Source organism: Sciurus vulgaris, assembly GCF_902686455.1.
Source record: "Sciurus vulgaris genome assembly, chromosome: 5".
NCBI lineage: Eukaryota > Metazoa > Chordata > Mammalia > Rodentia > Sciuridae > Sciurus > Sciurus vulgaris.
The window spans coordinates 2643570-2668435 of record NC_136465.1 but is presented as its reverse complement, the minus strand read 5'-3'; the positions used below and the strand labels follow the sequence as shown (position 1 = coordinate 2668435).

At 44.3% G+C, this 24866-nt stretch overlaps 1 protein-coding gene across 1 annotated transcript in view; it reads left to right on the top strand.

The window, feature by feature from the left end:
• LOC306662305 (CUB and sushi domain-containing protein 1-like) overlaps positions 1-24866 on the top strand; it is a gene marked incomplete at both ends in the record, with an annotated part of 367327 nt that overhangs the window by 241573 nt on the left and 100888 nt on the right. Inside the window, one exon of the mRNA XM_079141802.1 lies at positions 23650-23727. Coding sequence (XP_078997928.1) covers positions 23650-23727 — 78 coding nt within the window. The remainder of the gene's footprint in view (positions 1-23649; positions 23728-24866) is intronic.

The following is a 24866-nucleotide window of genomic DNA, read 5'->3' as shown; positions in this document are numbered from 1 at the left end:
CAGCTTTAAGAGGTTTCAGTCCCTGGTCAGTTAGTCCCTTGCCTTTGGGCCTGTGTTGGGGAGGACATGGTAGAGCAAGCTGTTCATCTCGTGACCCAGACACACAGGGGGAGAAGGAAGGGGGCCTGCGTCCCAGGCTTCCCTTCGAGGGTGAGTGCCTGTCATCTGAAGACCTCCCCCTACATCTCTCTACCTCCCAAGAGTGCTGAGTCAGAGGCAGCCATTAACACATGCACTTGGGGCCGTGTGACATCCAGACTGTGGCATGGCGAGGTCAACTCGCCTCCGTTTTAGGTTTCAGTGACATCCTTCTGTGCAGACGTGCTGCATTTCACCTCCCGTTGAGGGGCCAGTGGCCACTTGGGCTGCTGCCACCCTTGGGCTGTTCTGACTCATGCTGCCACAAGCAGGGCTGACCGAATATCCGTGAGCACCTGCTTTCCGACATGCGGGTCTGGGAACAGAACGCCCAGCAGTGCGAGTGCGGGACATGTGGCACCTCTGTCTTCAGAGCCTCTCGGAGGAGCGGCACTTAACATCCCACAGAGCACGGGAGCTGCAGTTTCTCGAGCTTTATTAGTCTTCAGTGCACACATGACATCACCCGTTGTGTCCTACAGAGGCACCCACAAGTGACAAGGTGTCCCAGCAGCCACCTGTCTCCCCATGTCCTATCCCCGCCCATGTTAGGACTAATGCAGCTCTGTAGTCCACGTGGGCCTGGCGTGCAGAGGCGCTGAGAGCCTACGGAACATGCTCACGCACCTTTGCTCTCCTGAGATTAGCTCTTCAGTTGAGAGAACTGCCAAAAGCAGTTATTAAAATAAACTACCTTCAAAATAAAAATTTTAAATCATTGCATCAAAGTAATGGTAATTTTAACATGAAACATTTTTTCATCACCGTGAATACTTGACAATGGATATCAAGGAATAGTGGTAACTGGGAGAAATTAAATATTACTGTTTTTAATGAGAGCAAAATGATACATACCATTAATAAAATAGTAAATACAAATGATTAAGGTTAACTGACAGTCAATGTAATGACTTCATGATTTAGTAATTATTAAGTTATATGCAATCATTACTAAACAGATTTTCCAAGACTTTCAAAGAGGACAGGGCCTGAGACTCCTGACTTAGCGGAGACTCTTCAGCTGAATGTTAAAGTCACGTTAGGCACCGTACTCCTGGCTCCTGTGATCTGCCGTGGCAACGACAACAGTGCACTCTCCAAAATCTGTTGTCACTCCAGATGAAAATGGAGTTCCACGCAAAGCAGTCGGTTACCTCCAAAGAATTCACCACTCTTCCTCAAGGCAAGAGCCCCGCAATGCACTTCATGTGCATGCTCCAGTTGCTCAGGAACGTGGAAAGGTCGGATTTAATGGGATCGGTGACTTCCGGTGCTGAGTCCTTGGCAGGAGTAAGTCAAGTGCAGGGCGGATGCTGCACCTGCAGGAATGAGACACCACTGCCTTGGATCCTGCGGATGCACCTGCCGTCTTCTTCCCTTGCTTTTGTGCACAGTGAACCACGCAAATCGTGTCTTCATGTGGTTGTGATCTACAGAGGCCCTGCAGGGCCTTAGAGGACATGGGTATCCTTGGCCCCCTTTAAGAACCTGCCCCAGTTCTCCTCTTCTGCCATCCTGCCTGCCAGGGGTGTCTGTAAGTGGGCATATCTCTGCCTAGCCTCCATAACACCCACTTGGGTAGCAAGACTCTTGGTGCCGAGTCCAGCAGGCATGTCAAGCTCCCAGCCCACAGAGGCTCACTTCTGCGCAGCTTCTCTCTCGGCAGGTGAGTCACTCGAACACTGGCTCTTTCTTCCAGTTGTTCAGAGCGTACACCCAAGTGAAGAGTTGTGTGTTCTGCCTCATGGTCTAACAGGAAAGCTCGTCTGGGAGACCACTAGTGCACAGTCTGGGGCCCACACGAAGCTAGTGCAGGGCAGTTTGCACAGTGCTGTTCTGAGACAGGAGTGTTTCCTGCCTGCCTGGACCATGTGGCTACTGGGCACTTGTCCCACTGTGATCTTTATTGAGCTGGATTAATGACAGTGTTTTGGAAACAGTGAAAAAAATAAGAAGGGTAATAAATCAGAGAGAAATTCAAAGAGAACACTTCTAGTCATGAGAGAATTGTCTCAGATTTTCTTATGTCAAGGTAAAGGCTTTCTTATATTTAATCGATTGACAGTTTAATCAGCTTGTTGATTCCGTAGCTAATGTGTTTGCAAACTACTAAAGTCACTTTCAGCTTCGTCAGTGCTTACATGAAGTTCAGTACATATGTATGCATATCTATACTTTTTTCTTTTGACTTCACATGCTTGATTGCCAAGACTGAGTGTTCCTGGGGTTTTGTGGCAATGGCGGGTAATACATGGAAAGAAGTTATTGCGTGACGCCTTGGCATGTATTTTTATCACCATTTTCCATCACAGATTGCTACCTGTTAAGCAGCCTCTTCATTCCTTCTTTTTCCTTCAAATAGCCACTCTTGGAAAATTCCCAGCAATTAATTTCTCAAAATAACTTGTGATGGGTGCTCATTCAAAGAGAAGTTTTATTATTCCCTTGGAAAGAACTTATAATTCTTTTCCTTTTCCTCAACACATTACCTTTGATTTAATAAGTCATTTAGTCATATTAATAAGCTTTTCCAAGTGTGTGCGGGGGAGACAACAAACACCCCGCCTCTCCAGGGCCTGTGGGCGCTGCTGCTTCCTAGAGAAGAAAAGTGACCGAGTGGCCGCTCGCTAACGCGGTGGCTTTCCGGGGTTCTCGCGGGGTTGCAGAAGGAGCCGGGTGTTTTCGGGGCGGCCGGGCCTCCCGAGAGCGGCTGCGGGGCTCCAGGCTGGACCGGCTCCGCGGGCAAGGCCCCGAGGGAGCAGGGCGGACGTGCCCCCGCTGGGCGTCACGCCAGCTCTTCCTGGTTCCTGGAGGAGACTGACGAGCGTGGCCACCAGCCTGCCTGCTGTCCCCTACTGTGAAACGCCCTCCCCGCACCAAGACTCCTCTGTTCAAGGCCAGGAGGGGCGGTGGCGGCAGAAGGGCAGCAGTGGCTGTTGCTGCCAGGTCCTCGCCCAGGCTGGACGGAAGGCCGTGCCCTCGGCAGCCCCTGTGCGAGTGGCGTGTGCCAGGCGGAGGGCTCCGCTCCTCCCGTCCTGGGAACCACAAGGCGGAGGGACACCAGCCGCGGCCAGAGCGAGGTCCCAGGAGTCCTGCCCTCCCTCCGCCCTTCCATTTTCCGTCTGCCAGCGTGACTGAGTTATGGGAAGGCAAGCACCTGGCAATGTGTCCACTGGAAACAAAGATGGCAAGACACGGTGTTGATGCCTTGGGACCCTCGCGGGGAGTCTGTGTCCTCCCCAGCCCCTGGAATGTGGGAGGCTGAGAGGACAAGCTGACAGAGGCCATGACCCCAGCGGGGTGCATCGTGAGCTGGAAGGCCCAGATGAGGCGTTTCCCCAGCGCTTTGCATGAGGATGCGGGCCAGACAGCGCCCGGTGTCCTGTTTGTGACCTCGTCCAGTCCTCACAGTGACTCTGAGGCAGGCCACAATCACCTTCATTAAACAGTCAAGGAGAGAGGTTTCAAGATGGCGGCCTAGAGGGTGGCTGCATTTCATGTTGCTCCAGGACTCAAGATTCAAAAGAGGAGATATTGAGACGCTTGGGAAAAACTCAAAGCAGCCGGGTGACTCTCACCCCCTGGGGGGGCATCCCGGATGGGTCGGGGGTCCCGGAACGCAGGAAACTTTGTGAAGTAGAACTGCCGGCGAGACGCCCCTCCCCCCGCTGGAGCAGTGAACTCGGACAGCTGGGAGCGTCGTAGAGGAGGCCGCTCGGCACAGCGCTGGGACTCGGAGCAGCCACTGGGGCTCCGGCGGCTGCCCAGGGGAGGAGTGGCGAGGAGAGCTGTGTGGACTCAGGACACCGGGGCCTGCCCTGAGGAGGAGGAGGAGGAGCGTGGCCACTTGGATTCGGAGTGACTGCACCAGAGCTACAGGCGGTTGCCAGAGGAGAAGCCGCGCGGCAAGCTGTTTGGACTCAGAACGACGCTTCTGAACCCCGGGGCCTGCCCTGAGGACGAGGAGGAGGAGGAGGAGCGCGGCCGCTTGGATTCAGAGTGACTACACCAGAGCTACAGGCGGTTGCCAGAGAAGGGGCTGCGTGGCGAGCTGTTTGGACTCAGAACGACGCTTCTGAACCCCGGGGCCTGCCCTGAGGACGAGGAGGAGGAAGAGGAGCGCTGCCGCTTGGATTCGGGTGACTACACCAGAGCTACAGGCGGTTGCCAGAGAAGGGGCTGCGTGGCGAGCTGTTTGGACTCTGACCACTTCTGAACCCCGGGGCCTGCCCGGAGGAGGAGGAGGAGGAGGAGCGCGGCGGGTCCTTTGGACTTGCAGTGACTGCATTAGTGCTCCAGGCGGCTGCTCAGAGGAGAAGGCGAGTGGTGAGTTGTTTGGTCTTAAAGTGACAGCTCCTGAACACAGGGGGGCTGCCTGGAGGAGAAGCGTGGTGGGACGCTTGGTCTCAGTGGCTGCAACAGAGCTCCGGGCGGTTGCCCAGAGGACCCGTGCAGCGGGTCATGTGGATTCAGAGCCACTCAGAGCGACAGCTCCTGAACACCCGGGGGGTTATCTGGAGAAGGAGGAGGAACGGGGAGGGTCACTTCGACTCGGAGTGATTGATTGCCCCGGGCTACGGGTGGTTGGTGGGAGGAGGAGGCACGAAGTGAGTTTCTTGGACTCCTAGTGACCGCACCGGAATACTGGGCGGCTGTCTGGAGGAAGAGGCCTGTGGCGGGTCTCTGGGACTCAGAGCGATTGTTCGGGGCCACAGGTGGCTGCTCAGAGGAGGGGCCACACAGCCAGACGATTAGGTGCAGAGCAGGGTCCCAGGATCTAGGAGGCTTCTGGGTGGAAGAGCCACACAGAGACAGGCTTAGGGCGGAGCGAAGGTTCCAGGCCTGTGGGCAAATTCTCTGAGGAGGGGCAGCCTAAGGAGATTCATCTGTGAAGGGTGAGGCTCCCAGGCCCAGGAGGTAGGGCCGGGCCCCTGGGAACTTTGCAGAGGAAGGCAGCCCAGCCCAGGCGGTAGCTGTAAATTGAGGGGAACCTCTAGGAGGGAACTGACCAGCGAGACCTCCCCACCGGGTGAGTCTTCCCTGCTGGGTGAGGTTTCCCCACAAGGACGGTAAAACCAGAGACTCAGGCCCAAACAGGCCTTGCCTCAGCCCGCAGCCTAGGTCCCCTTTGGATGACCATTGGTTAACAAGTGGAGGCACCTCTGCCCACTAGCAGGGATTATACCCCACCTGAAGGCCACCACTCCTAGAGAGGCAGCTTCCTTGTGGAGCACCGCATTATCAACATCCTCCATGACTTCAGCCTACTGAAGGCTAAGGGGGGATATATATAGAAATCTTCAGGGACATTGTAAGTCAATAGAGGAAATCTGCAATATCTCAGCAGTCCACTGATACCTGAACAATATGAGAAAACAAGGAAAGAAAATGCTGCAAACAAATCTAGATGTTACATCAATAAAACCCAATGACAGCAGGGCAGAAGAAATGACAGAAAAGGAGTTCAGAATGTACATAATTAAAATGATCAGAGAAGCAAATGATGAGATGAAAGAGCAAATGCACGCATTGAATGATCGCACCAATCGACAGTTAAAAGAGCAAATACAGGAAGCAAAAGATCATTTCAATAAAGAGTTAGAGATATTGAAAAAAAACCAAACAGAAATCCTTGACATGAAGGAAACAATAAACCAAATTAAGAACTCCATAGAAAGCATATCCAATAGGATAGAACACCTGGAAGACAGAACCTCAGACATTGAAGACAAAATATTTAACCTTGAAAACAAAGTTGAACAAACAGAGAAGATGGTAAGAAATCATGAACAGAATCTACAAGAACTATGGGATATCATGAAAAGGCCAAATTTAAGAATTATTGGGATTGAGGAAGGCCTAGAGAAACAAGCCAAAGGAATGAACAATTTATTCAATGAAATAATATCAGAAAATTTCCCAAATCTGAAGAATGAAATGGAAAATCAAGTTCAAGAGGCTTATAGGACTCCAAATACACAAAATTACAACAGACCCACACCAAGGCACATTATAATGAAAATACCTAACATACAAAATAAAGACAGAATTTTAAAGGATGTGAGAGAAAAGAACCAAATTACATTCAGGGGGAAACCAATACGCATATCAGCAGATTTTTCAATCCAGACCCTAAAAGCTAGAAGGGCCTGGAACAACATTTTTCAAGCCCTGAAAGAAAATGGATGCCAACCAAGAATCTTATACCCAGCAAAACTTACCTTCAAATTTGATGATGAAATAAAATCCTTCCATGATAAACAAAAGCTAAAAGAATTTACAAAAAGAAAGCCAGCATTACAGAACATTCTCAACAAAATATTCCAAGAGGAAGAGATGAAAAACAAAGAAGCAAATCAGCAAAGGGAGGAATTATCCTAAAGGAATTGTCAAATAAAGGAGGAAACAAGTTGTGTCAAACAAATAAATAAACAAAATTTTAAAAATGAACCAAATGACCAGGAAACCAAATCATTTCTCTATAATAACCCTGAATGTTAATGGCCTGAATTCATCAATCAAAAGACATAGACTGGCAGACTGGATTAAAAAGAAAGATCCAACAATATGTTGCCTGCAAGAGACTCACCTCATAGAAAAAGATACCCATAGACTAAAGGTGAAAGGATGGGGAAAAACATACCATGCACATGGACTCAGCAAAAAAGCTGGAGTATCCATCTTCATTTCCGATAATGTGGACTTCAAGCCAAAGTTAGTCAGAAGGGATAAAGAAGGTCATTTCATACTGCTTAAGGGAAGCATAAATCAGCAAGATATAACAATCATAAACATCTATGCCCCAAACAGTGGCTCATCTATGTATGTCAAACAAATCCTTCTCAATTTCAGAAACCAAATAGACCACAACACAATAATACTAGGTGATTTTAACACGCCTCTCTCACCACTGGACAGATCTTCCAGACAAAAATTGAGCAAAGAAACCATAGATCTCAATAACACAATCAATAATTTAGACTTAACGGACATTTATAGAATATACCATCCAACCAAGAGTGAATACACTTTCTTCTCAGCAGCACATGGATCCTTCTCTAAAATAGACCATATATTATGCCACAAAGCTAATGTTAGCAAATACAAGAAGATAGAGACACTACCATGTATTCTATCAGATCATAATGGATTGAAGTAAGAAATAAATGAAAGAGTAAAACACAGAAACTATTCCAACATCTGGAGATTAAACAATATGCTATTATATGATGAATGGATAACAGAAGATATTAGGAAGGAAATTAAAAAATTCTTAGAGGTAAATGAGAACAAAGAAACATCATATCAAAATCTCTGGGACACTATGAAAGCAGTACTTAGAGGGAAATTTATTTCATGGAGCGCATTTAATAAAAGAAGTAAAACTCAACAAATAAACAACCTAACACTACAGCTCAAAGCCCTAGAAAAAGAAGAACAGAACAGCACCAAAAGTAGTAGAAGACAGGAAATAGTTAAACTCAGAGCTGAAATCAATGAAATTGAAACAAAAGAAACAATACAAAAAATTGACAAAATAAATAGTTGGTTCTTTGAAAAAATAAACAAAATTGATAAACCTTTAGCCACACTAACAAAGAGAAGACGAGAGAAAACCCAAATCACTAAAATTCGGAATGAACAAGGAAATATCACAACAGACAGGATTGAAATACAAAACATAATTAGAAGCTATTTTGAAAATCTATACTCCAACAAAATAGAAAATTTCGAAGACATCAACAGGTTTCTAGAGACATATGAATTGCCTAAACTGAACGAGGAGGACATAAACAATTTAAATAGACCAATTTCAAGTACTGAAATAGAAGAAGTCATCAAAAGCCTACCAAAAAGAAAAGTCCGGGACCAGATGGGTTCTCAGCCGAGTTCTACAAAACCTTTAAAGAAGAGCTCATTCAATACTTCTCAAAGTATTCCATAAAATAGAAGAGGAGGGAACCCTCCCAAACTCATTCTATGAAGCCAATATCACACTGATACCTAAACCAGACAGAGACTCATCAAGGAAAGAAAATTTCAGACCAATATCCTTAATGAACATCGACGCAAAAATTCTCAACAAAATTTTAGCAAATCGCATACAAAAACATATTAAAAAGATAGTGCACCATGATCAAGTGGGTTTCATCCCAGGGATGCAAGGTTGGTTCAACATCAGGAAATCAATAAACGTAATTCACCATATTAATAGACTTAAAGTCAAGAATCACATGATTATTTCAATAGATGCAGAAAAAGCATTTGATAAAATACAACACCCCTTCATGCTCAAAACACTAGAAAAAATAGGGATAGTGGGAACATTCCTTAACATTGTAAAGGCCATTTATGCTAAGCCCATGGCTAATATCATTCTAAATGGTGAAAAACTGAAAGCATTCCCCCTAAAAACTGGAACAAGGCAGGGATGCCCTCTTTCACCACTTCTATTCAACATTGTTCTTGAGACTCTGGCCAGAGCAATTAGACAAACCAAAGAAATTAAAGGGATACGAATTGGAAAAGAAGAACTCAAACTATCCCTGTTCGCTGATGACATGATTATATATTTAGAGGAACCTGGAAATTCCACCAGAAAACTCTTAGAACTCATAAGTGAATTCAGTAAAGTAGCAGGTTACAAGATCAATGCCCATAAATCCAACGCATTTTTATACATAAGTGATGAATCTTCAGAAAGAGAAATTAGGAAAACTACCCCATTCACAATAGCCTCGAAAAAAATAAAATACTTGGGAATCAATCTCACAAAAGAGGTGAAAGACCTCTACAATGAGAACTATACAACACTAAAGAAAGAAATTAAAGAACACCTTAGAAGGTGGAAAGATCTTCCATGTTCTTGGATAGGAAGAATTAATATTGTCAAAATGGCCATACTACCTAAAGTGCTATACAAATTCAATGCAATTCCAATTAAAATCCCAATGACGTACCTTACAGAAATAGAGCAAGCAATTATGAAATTCATCTGGAAGAATACGAAACCCAGAATAGCTAAAGCAATCCTTAGCAGGAAGAGTGAAACAGGGGGTATTGCAATACCAGATCTTCAACTCTACTACAAAGTAATAGTAACAAAAACGGCATGGTATTGGTACCAAAATAGAAAGGTAGATCAATGGTACAGAATAGAGGACACGGACACAAACCCAAATAAATACAATTTTCTCATACTAGACAAAGGGGCCAAAAATATGCAATGGAGAAAAGATAGCCTCTTCAACAAATGGTGCTGGGAGAATTGGAAATCCATATGCAACAGAATGAAACTAAACCCATATCTCTCACCATGCACGAAACTAAACTCAAAATGGATTAAGGACCTCGGAATCAGACCAGAGACCCTGCAGATTATAGAAGAAAAAGTAGGTCCAAATCTTCACCTTGTTGGTCTAGGACCAGACTTCCTTAACAGGACTCCCATAGCACAAGAAATAAAAGCTAGAATCAACCACTGGGATAGATTCAAACTAAAAAGCTTTCTCTCAGCAAAGGAAACTATCAGCAATGCGAAGAAAGAGCCTACAGAGTGGGAGAATATCTTTACCAATCATACTTCAGATAGAGCACTAATCTCCAGAATCTATAAAGAACTCAAAAAACTCTACTCCAAGAATTCAAATAATCCAGTCAACAAATGGGCTAAGGAAATGAATAGACACTTCACAGAAGAAGATCTACAAGCAATCAACAAACATATGGAAAAATGTTCAACATCTCTAGTAATAAGAGAAATGCAAATCAAAACCACCCTAAGATTCCATCTCACCCCAATTAGAATGGCGATTATCAAGAATATGAGCAACAACAGCTGTTGGCGAGGATGTGGGGAGAAAGGTACACTCATACACTGCTGGTGGGGCTGCAAATTAGTGCAGCCACTCTGGAAAGCAGTGTGGAGATTCCTTAGAAAACTTGGAATGGACCCTCCATTTGACCCAGCTATCCCACTCCTTGGCCTATACCCAAAGGACTTAAAATCTGCATACTACAGAGATACAGCCACATCAATGTTCATAGCTGCTCAATTCACAATAGCCAGACTGTGGAACCAACCTAGATGCCCTTCAATTGATGAGTGGATAAAGAAACTGTGGTATATATATACAATGGAATATTACTCAGCCATAAAGAATGATAAAATTATGGCATTTGCAGGCAAATGGATGAAATTGGAGAATATCATGCTAAGTGAGATAAGCCAATCTCAAAAAGCCAAAGGACGAATGATATCACTGATAAGTGGAGGATGACACATAATGGGGGGGAGGGAAGGGTTAGTGTTAGGGTTAGAGTTAGGGTTAGGGAGGGGGGCAAGTATGGAGGAAGGAACTACTGTATAGAGGGTAAAGAGGGGTGGGAGGGGTGGGGGGAAGGGGAAAAATAACAGAATGAATCAAACAACATTACTCTATGTAAATTTATGATTACACAAATGGTATGCCTTTACGCCATGTACAAACAGAGAAACAACATGTATCCCATTTGTTTACAATAAAAAAAAAAAAAAAAAAAGTCAAGGAGCTGGAACCTAGGGCGGTGTTCACCTGCCGGGTGACCTTCCAAGGAGTTCCAGGACACTGATGAGCTCCCGCGGCAACTCCACAGCCCGCCCAGTAAGGCAGAGGCCTCCTGTTAGAGGATGTGAGGCCGGTTGAGCGCAGAGCTGGCAATGCTGGGGAGCGAGAGCAGCGGACAGTAGGGCGACATGTGGGCACAGCACGTGCTCAGGCCCAGTCCTTGTGCTTCCTTCAGCAGAGCCTGGAGCCACCACGGGTCTGAGGGCGCTGCCGGGCTCCGGGACCTCCTGTGTGCCCGAGCGTCTCTTCATCACCGTCTCTGCAGGAGAGGTGGCATCCCAGCAGGTCAGGAGGAGGAGGCGCTGACTGAGTTTCCCAAAGCTCCCTGGCCATTCAGCCCTGTATCCCCAGTGATCCCTCCCTGCATGGCCTCGGAGCGTAGCTATCCAGGCCCAGGCGTGCAGTCCATCACTCCTCCGGCCTCTCATGACTTTGAGGGGCAGTGGACACCAGGCCTACGAGGTGACTGCCCTTGTCAAATGGTGTCCTACTCACGGTAGACTTGCTTTTTTATAAACAGAAGTAGTACATTTCAAAATAGCAATGAGAAGTCTATAGTCCAGCGAACACACAGCCAGCACATGGTCCTTTAGTGTCAAGTGTTAAGGACAGCACACAGGGCCTGTTCCAGAACTTTCCTCCACCGCAGCTTAGTAGGCTTGTCTACAATGTGAGCATCTGGCCATTGAAAACCATGACACCGCGGTGCCTCCAGGCAGCGTGGTTTCCCAGCTGCATCACAGCCTGGCGGGCCACCCTTGTGTGTCCCTGAGGTCCACCAACCCAGGACCGCCAGGCAAAGCAGGCCTGTGAAGGAGCAGCGGCTGGGGCTGCAGGCTGAGCTGCAGGCATCTGCTGTCCTCCGCTGCACATACTGCTCAGAACAAAAGTGAAGAAGCAGAATCTTATGGCTTGGAATTCAACCCCTCTCTTTCCTTCTCTCTCCCTCCCCTCCCCCCATCCTCCCTCCTTGTCTCTCACCCTCCCCCTTTCTCTCTCCTCCCTCCTTTTCTCCTCCCTCCCCTTCTCTCCCTCCTCCCTCTCAGTTTCTCTCCCTCCTCTCTCCTTGTCTCTCTCCTTCCCCCTCTTCCTCCCCCTCTCCCTCCGCCTCTCTCCTTCCTCCCTCCTTGTCTTTCTCCCTCCCTCTCTCCCTCCTCTCTCTGCTCTCTCTTTTTGTGTGGTACTGGGGTTTGAATTCAGGCCATAGGCATGCTAGACAAACTCTCCACCACTGAGCTACACCAAGCCCTTTTAATTTTTTTATTTTGAGAAAGGGTCTTGCTACGTTCCTCAAGCTGCCCTTGAACTTTGAATCCTCCTGCCTCAGCCTCTGGATTATCTGAGATGAATGACAGTCATGCACCTCCACAAAGGGCTAAACCCTTTCTTTAACAGCTGAGGGAAAACACAAACAATAAAAACCCTACAAGGCTGTGGCTCAGGATTTTAGGAAATTTCAGAAGTGAGCCTGGAGCTCAGACCTGGGCTTCCAGGAGACTGGCCTCCGCAGAACTCCAGCCTTTGCAGAACCCCACACTTTGTAAACTGCTTGCCCTATGCGGTGGCTTTTGGTTACCCAGTGGGGAAATCTGAGATATTAGGATAGAAAACCTTTTCACACAATGAGATACTGATAGGCATGTGTTAAAGGATGGAGGCCGAAGCCTTCACCGCAAGCTGCGGTCTGTCTGGGGTGACTGCTCACAAGCTCCATTAGGATCAGGGTCTCAGAGCAGCTCTGATGGCCACCACAGCGCTTGGTGGCTTCTCCCTCTGTCCCTTTTCTTCTCCTGGCTCCTTCTCTCCTCCCTCTACTTTGGGAAAGGACTTAAAAAACTTCTGTGCAGTAAATCAATAAATCACCACAGAGTCAAGTGACATAATCTAGCCTTACCTCGTTCCAAGTTAAAGGTTCTCATGTCTGAAAACTTAAATCACAGGGGAATTCATAACCTGAGTCCAGCCTCTCCCTGGCTAAGCACCTGGGGGATGAGTGGCTAATCGCCTCCTTTAAAATATGTGATCATGATTACCAGTAAGCTCGTGAAGAGTCCAGTCAGCTGCCTGGGAGAGAGTAGTCACGTGTGTATGCTCATACACATGTAATATATTTAAGTAGTAAGTGAAATAGCTTCTTAAATCACTTCAGGAATGTGCATTTTTATAACATGCATTGTGTGCGAGACTTCTCTTCATCTAGCAGTGAGGTCAGTGTAAAAGGCTGATGCCAGTCACCAAGGACTCTCAGCAATGAAAATGCTGACATGGTCAAGTACACTGAATGTAGACTTGAACCCTTGTAATTCTAAGTCAAGAACCTGTGACTTTTCAGCTCAAAAGATTCCTTATAACCTGGAACCGAAAGATGACTTTCTGACAAGGAAAACCACTCGCTGACTTAAGGATAAAAGTGAACTCTAATAACTGCTTTGTTCCTGTAGCTTGGTGTCAGTGTTTCCCAAAGGTCGGCGTTCAAGGGTACTCTGACCTCTAATAAAAGCATCCAAGTGCCTGCCTGTGTGCAATCCGCCCAGGGGAGCTGGAATCCAAATAACCCAGCGAAGAGAAGACAGAGATGACTGCCAGACCTCAAGATGATATCCTGTAGTAACAATGAAACTCTCCGTAAAATAATGGTGCAGCCTGAGACAAGATAGCAAAATTTTCCTCTAAGACAATGAGCACATTAATTATTTTAAATGCAAGTGAAAACAAGATAGCCTATTTCACCTGCCCACTGGATAGACGTGTCTTTGACGCACTGAGAGTCAGGGTTGGCCGGGTGAGTAGGTCAGGTGTTGCTGCACACAGCAGGTAAGGAGCTAACAGCTCTTCTAGAAGTCGCCTCACCTGGGGATGAGGGCCTTGTCTGCAGTGCCCTGCTCTCAGCAGGCTGTTCCGAGGGCAACCAGGTTTGATCCTGCCATCAACTGGTGTTCATGTTACACACAATTGCAAGAAGTGTGGACGAACCTCAGGTGTGAGGGTCAACACAGAGAGACTCAGCCATTAAGAGTGCTTTAAGGAAAAACGCTCAAAGAAACCCAGGCGAATAATCTTATATTTATAGTTCACTTTCATTCTGTCAATCTCCTGTGTGCCTCTACCTCCATACCCCCGCTGAATACACACACCAGGAACATAGGCTTGGAAATGAACACATAAAATCATAACTCCAGTTGTCTCCAGGTGATGGGTTTATTCAGTTGGTTTTGAGTTCTTCTTAATAATTCTAAGGTGTCCCCAATTTTTCTGCCTTGTCTGTGAATACTATAATTGCCAATCACAGTGTCTTATAGACGGGGACAGCAAAGTCAGCGTTCCGTGCCTCAGCATGCGCCTTAACTGCAGCCGGAGGGTGGGATGATGTGAACAGACTTTTACAAAAGTCCCAGTGTTTGACATGTGTGTTTATTGAAAGAGGCCTTGGTATGCACACATGCATACATGCCTAGTGCATTTCAGCTTTAGGGATAGCTCTGAAGCTCCAGGTGAAAAAATAAACACAAGTACAAAAGCGGGAAGAGGAAGTTCTGCAGCGGAAAGGGAGCCAGTAAGTGGCATGCCATGATCATGTCAGACGAACCCCACCAGTGTGTACAGCTGTAACGCACTAACACAAGCACTCAGAATGAGGAAGCATAAAAGGACGTCTTAGAAAAGTACCTAGACCTGAGTACGCAAATTCTGAATTAGAAAAGTGCAGCATGGGAGGATAAGTTCACTATCATATGATTAAGTAGTATGTGTAATGTGATGACGAACTGTTGGTAACAAGTTTAAATATCAAACAAGGTTGAAAAGTTTACAATCTATGAAGAAGGCAGTGCTGCCTTCCAAAGCCAGGGGCTTCTGGAGGCAGACGTCACCTTCCTGTAATGGATCTGCTGCTTCAGGCAGTGTGACCGGTGTTAAGTCAGTTAGCCTCTTTGGAACTCAAGTTTCCTTTATGTGAAGCATTATAACAATAGCATAATAAATCTTATGTTATTTTGGTGAGATTAAGTAGGTTGTATATAGCAATTTAGATAGTGTCAAATGCATGATAACACGGAAAGTCATAACTTGCTAGTGATACCAATAGCAGTGACGTTCTATGAGGTGGTTGGGATACCATCTGTGTGCCAAAGGCAGTCGTCACGTGGGAAGCTGACAGTATGCGATGCACATGAGGCACCAGATGCTGGACTCGGCCTTGGGCATCAGAGGAAACCCAGTCAGGGTGCAGCTGCTCACCCAAGTGTTAAGGAGGGAGTGGTTGACTGCACCCAGCAGACACAGCGGGCTCCCCAAGGAGCCTACTGCCTTCGGAGTGGTTGCACTAGTTTTCGGTCCCACCCACAATGACTGGGTGAAGCTTTTTCCCCACATCCTTGCCAACACTTATTATTATTTATATTCTTGAAAATTGTCATTCTAACTGGAGTGAGATGAAATCTCAGTGTGGCTTTGATTTGCATGTCCCTAATTGCTAGATGTTGAACAATTTTTCATATATTTGTTGACCATTTATATTTCTTCTTTTAAGAATTGTTTGTTTAGTTCCTTGGCCCATTTATTGATTGGGTTATTATTATCATTATTATTTTTGGTGTAAAGTGTTTTGTGAGTTCTTTGTGTATCACGGATATTAATGTCCCATCTGAGGAGCAGGTGGCAAGATTTCCTCCCATTCTGTTGCCTCTCCCTTTACATTCTTAAGTGTTTCCTTTGCTGGGCAGAAGCTTTTTAATTTGATACCATCCCACTTATTGATTTTTCTTACACATCAAGAGTCTTTTTAAGGAAGTTAGTTCCTGTGCCAACATCCTGGCATGCTGGGCTTACATCTTATTCTAGCAGTTGTAGAGTTTCCAGTCTAATTCCTAGGTCTTTGATCCACTCTGAGTTGACTTTTCTGCAGGGTGAGAGATAGAGTTCAAGTTTCAGTGTTCTACACATGGATTCCAGTTCTCCTAGCACCATTAGTTAAAAAGGCTAACATTTCTCCCACATGTTTTTGGCACTTTGGTCTAGTACCAGACGACGGTATTGACGTGGTTTCTCCCTGTCTTCTGTTCCATGGCATTCAGATCTGTTTTGATGCTAGCACCGTGCTGTTTTCATTACTGTAGCTCTGCAGTGTACATGGAGGTCCAGACTGTGGTTCCTCCCGCAGTTCCATGAAGACCACCGTCGGCAGTTTGGCGGGGATTGTACGGAATCTGCACAGCACTTTTGGTAGTACAGCTGTTTTGACAATATTAATTCTGCCTGTCCAAGAACATGAGGGGTCTTTCCGTCTTCTAACTCTTCTTCATCTGCTTTCTTTAATGTTCTATGATTTTTATCCTAGAGATCTTTGCTAGATTGATTCCTGTTATGGCTTGGATGAGGTGTTTCACAGAAGCTCATGTGTGATGAGACAATGCAAGACAGCTTAGAGGGGAAGTGATTGGGTTAACCTGATCACAGCATTCAGTCCCTGGTAGGGATTAGCTTGGTGGAGTTACCAGCAGGCAGGAAGCTGGAGGAAGGGCTGTTGGGTCTTGCCTTTGGAAAGAAGGGCTCTCTCTGCTTCCTAGTGTGACGTTCCCAAGCTGCTTTCCTCCACTACACTTTTCCTCCATGATGTCCTGCCTTACCTAGAGCCCCAGGAAAGGAGTCGGCTGCCTACGGACTGAGTGAGACCTCTGAAACCTCATTGTTCCAGGTCTTTTGGTCACGGTAGCAAAAAGAGCTAACTACAACAATTCCTAAGTATTTTTTCAGATTACTGAGAATGGGATGGTTTTTCTAATCTCTCTTTTTTTTTTAGCATATTCATTAATGAAATATAGTAATGCAATTGATTTATGAGTGTTGATCTTGTATCCTGCTACTTTGCTGAATGCATTTATCAGTTCTGGAAGTCTTCTGGTGGAGGTTTCTCGATCTTCTTAACAAAGGATCATGCCATCAGCAAACAGAGATAACGTGAGCCCTTATTTTCCTATGTATATCCCTTTAATTTCCTTCTTTTGCCCGATTGCTCTGACTAGAGTTTCAAGGACTATGTTGAATAGGACTAGTGAGTGTGGGCATTATGACGTTGGCCTTGGGCTTGTCATGTATAGCTTTTACATGACAGGCAAGTTCATTCCACCCCTAGGTTTTCTACTGTCTTGATGAATGAGTGCTATACTTTGTCAAATGGTTTTTCTGTATCTATTGAGATAATTAGGAGATTCTTGACCTTAACTATATTTATGTGGTGAATTACATTTATTGATCTGCATGTGTTAAACCAACCTTTTATCCCTGGAATAAAACCCAATTGATCATAATTCATTATCATTTTAATATATTTTTGTGTGCAATTTGCCAATTTTTATTAAAAATTTTTGCATCTATGTTCATCAAGGATATTGATCTGAAGTATATTTTTTTGTGTGTCTTTGTCTGGTTTGGGTATTATTATGATTTAGAGGTGAAGCATCCCCCAAAAGCTCATGCATGAGACAATGCAGGAATATTTAGAGGTGAAATGATTGGATTACGAGAGCTTTAACTCCATCAGTGAATTAATCCTTCAAGAAGGATTAACTAAGTGGTAACTGTAGGCTGGTAGGGTGTGACTGAGAGAGGTGGGTCCCTGTCAGTGTGCCTTTGAGGTTTATATCTTGCACTGGATGGATGGAGCTGGACTCCCTAGAGTGATATCTTGAGTCACTTCCCTGCACCACACTCTTTGATCCTGATATTCTGCCTCACCTCAAGCCCCAACGAATGGAGCTGACAGTCTATGGACTGAGACTTTTGAACCCATAAATCCCCAAATAAACTTTTCTCTTAATTGTTCTTATCAGATCTTTTTGTCACAGCAGCCAATTAGTTAACTATTAAAAGGCATTGGTGTGATATTGGCTTCATAGAATGAATTTGGCAATGATCTCTCCTTTTCTGTCTCATGGAATAATTTGAAGAATATTGGTATTAATTTTTCTTTAAAGGTCTGGTACAAATCAGCTGAGAATTCATCTGGTCTTGGATTTTTCTTTGTTGGATAACTTTTAATAGCTGTTTCAATTTTATCACTTCTTATTGATCAGTTTAGGTTTTCCATATCCTCATGTTTCAATTAGGGTAGATCATACGTCTCTAGGAATTTGTTAGTATATTCAAGATTCTAGCTTATTGTATTATAAATTTTCAAAATAGTTTCTGATGCACCTCTGGATTTTAGTAGTGTCTGTCTGATATTTCCTTTTCACCTTGAATTTTGTTAGTTTGAATGTTTTCTCCTCATTCTTTTGGTTAGTTTAGCTAAAGGTTTATCAATCTTGTTTATCCTTTCCAAAAAACAACTCTCTGTTTCCTTTATATTTTGTAATTTTTTAATCTTTATTTTATTTATTTTGACTCTAATTTTAATTATGTTCTGTCTTCTACTGATTTGGGTATTGACTTATTCTTTTGTAGGGTCTTGAAAAAAGAGTATTAGATTATTTACTTGTTAGCTTTATATTCTTTTGATGAATGATCCAAATGCTATAAATTTTCCTCTTAGAACTGCCTTCATATTGTTGTAGATAATTTAATATGTGATATTACTCTTCTCATTTACTTCTCAGAATTTTTTATTTATCCCCTGATTTATTCTGCTACCCAATTTAGCATGCAAATGCTTATTATTTAATCTCTAGGTTTTACAGTGGTTTATGTTTTTTATCTTTTCAATGATTTCTAGTTTTGTTCCATTATGATCTGATAGAATTCAAGGTGGTATTATTATTATTATTATTATTATTATTATTATTATTATTATTTTGTGTGCTGGGGATTGAGCCCAGGGCCTTGTGCATATAAGGCAAGCCCTTTACCTACTGAGCTACATCCCCAACTGAATTCAAGGTATCATTTCATTTTTTTTGTATGTGTTATAATTTGCTTTGTGATCTAAACAGAGGCTATTTTAGGAAATGTTCTGTGTGGTGCTGTGAAGAAAGTTAAAGTTATTGATGGTTGAAATCTTCTATAGATGTCTGTTAGGTCAATACTACTAATTATATTTTTTTAATTCTGAAGAATTTTTACTTAGTTTATGTCCAGTTGATCTTTCTAGTAGTGAGAGTAGTGTGTTAAAGTCACCCAGTGTTACTTTATTGTGGTTCATTTGATTCTTTTTTAAAAATTATTTATTTATTTTTATTTTTTACAGATTGCATTTTAATTCATTGTACACAAATGGGGTACATCATTTCGTTTCTATGGTTGTACACAATGTAGATTCATACCATTTGTGTAATCATACGTGTACATAGGGTAATGCTGTCTGTTTCATCCACCATTTTTCATATCCCCTCTCCCTCTCATTTCCTTCTACATAATCTACAGTTCCTCCATTCTTCTCTGACCCCTGCCCCGTTATGTATCATCATCCAGTTAGCAGGGAAAACGTTTGGTCTTTGGGTTTTTGGGATTGGCTTATTTTACTTAGCATGATATTCTCCAATTCCACCCATTTATTTGCACATGCCATAATATTAATCTTGTGAATTGAACTGCTATAAACATTGATGTCGTTGCAGGTTTGTCTTATGTGTGTCAATTTACCATTTTTGGGGGGGGGCATAAATATTTACAATCATTATATCTTGTTTGTGTATGAATCCCTTAAGCAATATGAAGTGAATTTCTTTATCTTCTGCTTCATTTTAGCTTGAAATCCACTTTATCTGATATGAGTCTAGCTAACCTTGTTTGCTTACAAGTAACATTTGAATTATATCTTTTCCATCCTTTCACCTTCTGTCTGTGGATGTCTTTGCCTTTGAGGTGAGTCTCCTGCAAGCAGCATATTGTTAGGCCTTGTCTTTTAATCTGGTCTGCCAACCTATGTCTTTTGATTGAAAAGTCCAAACACCAATTAAATTCAAACCAAGATTCAAGAAGAATTTTTTTCACCTTGGTATGGTTTACTACAAATAACACTAATGTCAACTTTGATTGACAGTTGTTACGTGATTGGTATTTGTTACCCTAATAGCCAACACTGTACCTTCATCCCAAATGTATTTTTTTCTAATAAAGCATTAATTGAAATCAATCCCTCTATCTTTGTTTTCCTAGCTACAGTCTATTGCTTCTCTTATCCCCTGTTTTCTTATATTATCTGCTAGTACCGCAGGTACCCATTGTCCACCTGTTTTCTTTTTTTCCTTTCTTTCATTTTCCTCTCTTTTTTGCTCCAAACTTTCTTCACCCCCCTTTTAGTCCTCATTTAATGTTATAGCAATTTTACTAAATTTAATAACTAATTTTTTCAATGTATTCCAGAACTTTACCACACATTTATACTTGGATTTGAGGAACTGGGGAGTACAGTATCATCAAACTTTGCATTTTGTTTTGTTTGAATAGTACAAGGCGTGGCTCTGAAGTGATTGTAGTAAATAGGGCTCAGTGGCATCTCTCAAAGTGGTGCTGATATTGGGTTGAGTAGGGGTCACACCTTGAGTTAAAGTATCAATATCTGTATATCTGCCAAACCAGATTTCTTACGAAAAGGAGCTCACAAAGTAGTCCCTTGCTTAGAAGAAGAAAGGATAAGTATCCTAGTAGATGGGTAGACATATACACCCAATGTGAAAAGGCAAGGGAGCCAGCATCCTAAACCGTCCATGGACACCACAGCAGAGGAAATCTCAGAGAAAAGATTTAGAAAGTTCATTGTTAAAATGTTCTACAAACTAAAAGAAGATGTAAGGATTGAAATTAGAGAGAAAATAAAGAAAGGGAAAGATCAAAAAAGAGATAAAAATTCTAAAAAAGAACCAAACAGAATCCTGGAAATGAAAGACTCAAAAAATCAAATTAAAAATTCAATGGAAAGCATCTTCAATAGATTAGACCACTTTGAAGACAGCATTTTGGGCCTTGAAGAGAAAGCATATAATCTTGACTAGAAAGTCAAACATAAGGAAAAGATGTTAAGAGAATGTGATTAGAATATTCAATAAATCTGGGATAACATTGAGAGGCCAAATTTAAGAATCACTGGGCTAGATGAAGACTCTGAAATAGAAGCTAAATGGATGCACAAGCTTTTCAATAAAATAATATCAGAAAATTGTCCAAACCTTAAGAATGAGATGGAAATTCAAATACAAAAGGCTTATAGGACTCTAAATATACCAAATCACATCATAGTAGATCCACTCTAAGACATATTACCATGAAAATACCTACCCTATAGAATAGGGATAGAATTTCAAAAGATGCAGGAGAAAAGCAGCTGGTCACATTTAGGGATGGACCCATCCAGATTTCAACTGAGTTCTCAATGCAGTCCCTATAATCCAGGAGGGCTGGGGATATTAAATACCAAACTCTGAATGAGAATGGATGCCAACCAAGAATGACATAACCAGTAAAATCATGCTTCAGAATTGAAGATGAGATAAAACCCTTCCATGATAAACAGAAACTAAAAGAATTCATAACCAGAGGGGCTGCACTACAAAGCATGCACAATTAAATATTTTATGAAGAAGAAATGGAAAATAAAAATGAAAACCAGCATAGGAATGAACTGCACTAGAATAATGAAGTCCAATTTAAATATTAGAAATACATCAAAATGGAACTAAGTAAACAGCATCTTTCTATAATAATATTGAATATATACCTTGATAATCTCTTTAAAAATCAAATGTGTGTTTAAAATACAAAACGTTCTGAATTTCTTGACTCTTCTTCAAAATAAAATGCAAGGAGTATTAAACAATTTGGGGGATTATATAATTCAATCTACAAATGAAGCAATTGAATACTTTGAAAGTGATTCTAAATACTGATTTTTTCTAAAGTAGTCCTTAATAGATATTGCTGTAAACACTCCCAGGAAAGAACCCTAATGCCACAGTAAGTGAAAGAACCTGGACAATTGTAATTTCTCAGGGTGGATCATTTTCACATTTGCTTTTCTCTTAAAAATAAAAATATTGCCAAGTTTGTGAATTCCCTTCATGCTCTTGCTATCCTCTGTTAGCCCCATAAAATAGAGGCAGTGGATTCAGACTCCTTTTAAAGATGTGGCCTTGGAGATGCATGGCATTTAAGTGAATGGTCAGGTTATGTGGCTGGATTAAAAGGGATGAGACCATACATTTGTGCCGGGCCCTTCTGCTTATGCCAAAAAAGAAAGAAGTGCACACTCTTCTGAACTCACAGGATCACCCCACACGAAGGCTCACGTGAGGAGGACAAGACGGAGGGACAATAGGCCCTCTCCTCTCAAGGGAGCTAAGGCTGCACCGTGTCCACGAGGCAGCTGGCCGGGGAGTGGAGGGCGGCCCAGACCTGGCCCTGGCCCTGCTGGCAGAGCTGAGGGTGCGGTGCCCTGCGGCCAAGCTGGCCACACCTGCCCTGTCACCCCTGCTCCTCATTGAGGACAGCTCTGTCTGGGTCACTTCAACGGCCGGCTCCTCCTCTTCTCAAGCTCCTCTCTGTGAATTTCCTCCTCTGGGAGCTTTTCTCCAGTGGGACCTGGAACACAGGAAAAGCAGAACATGAATGCAGGGAATTGATTTTTCCTTTGAATTTAAACTCTTACTTTTCATGAGAGGGGGAGAAAAGGCAAAGAATCGCCTTTCACTCTATTGATTCAGAAAGAAAAAAAATAGAAGTCTCACTAGATCATTCCTCAAGTTCAATGAGGATCCGAAGGTCGTGCACCACCTCCATCTTACCTCACTGTCATTCATGAATTTCATCTGACCGTTGCTAAACGTGGCGTGTCCTGTGTAGACGTGTTCAAGTCCTGAATTACGATCCTGGCTCCTCTTCCACTGGGTGGCCCAGGCAGGCGGAGGAGGAGGCCCTAGGCTCTCCTGATATGGGTGTGAGTGTGCACAATCCCTGCTGGGGCCCCTGAACAGGGAGGAGGAGGGGGCAGCCTCCTGGGTGGGGGGCAGCAGCAGGGGCTGCCCTGGGCTCCAACTCTGCATCCATTTCCATTGACTAAGGTGGCTGATGGCCCTGAGGCTCCAGGACAGTCCCAGGGATGCCCAGGTACACAGAAACTCTGCCCTGCAAGCCCACTGGCCTCCTTTTGAAAATCTAATCCACCAAAACCTGGACTCAGATGGGAATGGTCAGAGGCAAGGTGAGAGGAGCTGAAGGAGCCCAGGGTAGTGCGGAGAGAAAGTGAGAGAGGGCATCCCTCTCCCCAGGGCTCTCCTCCCGTCCGTGTAAGGTTCACCTTTGAAAAACAAATCTCCCTCCTCCACTCTTCTGCACATGTCTAGTTTGGTGTGGTGCAAAACCCAGAGCATCAAATTGCTCATTTAAACTTAAGAACAACTCTAGAGACCAGAGTCCTGCATGCGCCCTGGGTCACCTGTAGACTGGAAGTGTCTGGAAGGAGGGCTGGTGCTTCTGCTTTATCTGCAGCACTTCGAGGGGGGTATCCCGCACTCTCTGCCCATCCACACGTATTTGCTAAACTTTAAGTGATTGAGTGAATAGGTGAATAGAGGAACAAGCCACTTCTATTTTTATCTAACATTTTTGTGATATAGCAGACATGGAAATCTCCACAATCACGGTACATACGTTGAAGCAGTCTGCCCACACACTGGCAAGTGGCAATGCTCTGTGGCATTGCCATCCGGCGTGGTAAACAGGTTGGAAGCATAAGGAAAAGTGAGCCCTGCTTCCTGTTAGCCCTGCCGCTGCTGTTATGAGGTGCCATCCTGCTGGGTTCTGGTCTGGCATTAATCATTTCCAGCCTCTTTCATTTCCTTTGCTCTGCCTCACTGACCTCTTGATATGTGTCCCATTACAGGGACAGGGAAGAAGGCTGACGGCTGTTCATGCCCTGAGGACAAAGCGTGTGCATGATCCCAAGTTTCGCTGCTAATGTTTTTCTTCTCTCTTCCAGTGAAAAAAGCGATTGAATTGAAGTCAAGAGGAGTCAAGATGCTACCCAGCAAGGACAGCAGTCATAAAAACTCTGTCTGTAAGTCCACTTTCTTTCTATATGAGGATGGGGGCATCAATTGAAAGGGGGAAAGGAGGTGAGAACAGAGCAGCTAATAAGTAACTCTGAAAATGCTTTCCCATGCCACCTGCTCCTACACTCTACCTTCCATGTTTTTCTTGGGAGAAAGAACACCACTTAGCCTTGCTGGGGAGGAATGACCAGTGGTTCCTCTTCCTAGAGGCACCTCCCCACACTCATGGCCCCCTCTGAGCCTGGTCTTTCAGGGTCTCCTGTGCTTCATGCTGGTGGGGATCCTGGTGCACCCCAGCCTGCGCACACACCCTGGCTTGCTCTCTGAGGAGTAGGAGTTGGGTCTTGTCGCTCTCCTGCTGAGAAGTTCCTGGCCTTCCACTGCCGGCAGGGTTGAAGAATCTGGGGGCAGTGCCTTCTTCCTTCAAAGAGCAAACCAGAGCTGAAGATGGCCTCCTGCCAATCCAGGAGCCCGTGCCCACGTGCACAGGCACTGGGTGCCTGGCGGCCTCGCTGCTGCTGTGGAGTCCCCTCCACTGCCCTTCTCAGCTGTCCTGGGAGCCGCCTTTGTCACCGCTGCACATGCTCCTTTCACACAGTGCCGCCATTTCCTTGATGGCCGCAGAGTCGCCCTTTGCAGCCCTGTCTGGCTCCTCCCGGATGCTCTGTGTAGTGGGAGACAGAGCATTTACAACAACTGCGGAAATCACGTTTATGATTGAGAACCTGCAGAAATGATCTCAGTTCAACGTAAGTCACATATCAAGTGAAGCCCTCCTATTAAATCAATAGCAGGTCCTATATCAGGTCAACTGGCCATCAGAGTGATCTGTTGGTATGACATTTAGGGAGTTTATTTATGGGAATAACTCTGCTGTCCTTATCTGGACGTGCATTGGCAAATACATAAATCACACATGTGGTATTAGAAAGTGCTCTGTCCTGTCTCCAAACAGCACTGAAGTATCTTGGTCAGGCATTAGGATTAATCAGTAAGTAGACGGCAAGCCTTCTAAGACCAGCAATGTCATCAGTGGGAACAAGCTACCTCTGTTTCTTAGAGGAAGAGACGGAACTGCTGAAGCTAAGAACCCAGGACGCGATAGCTGTGGAAGCTTCCATCTGATTCACGTCTGGTCGCATCT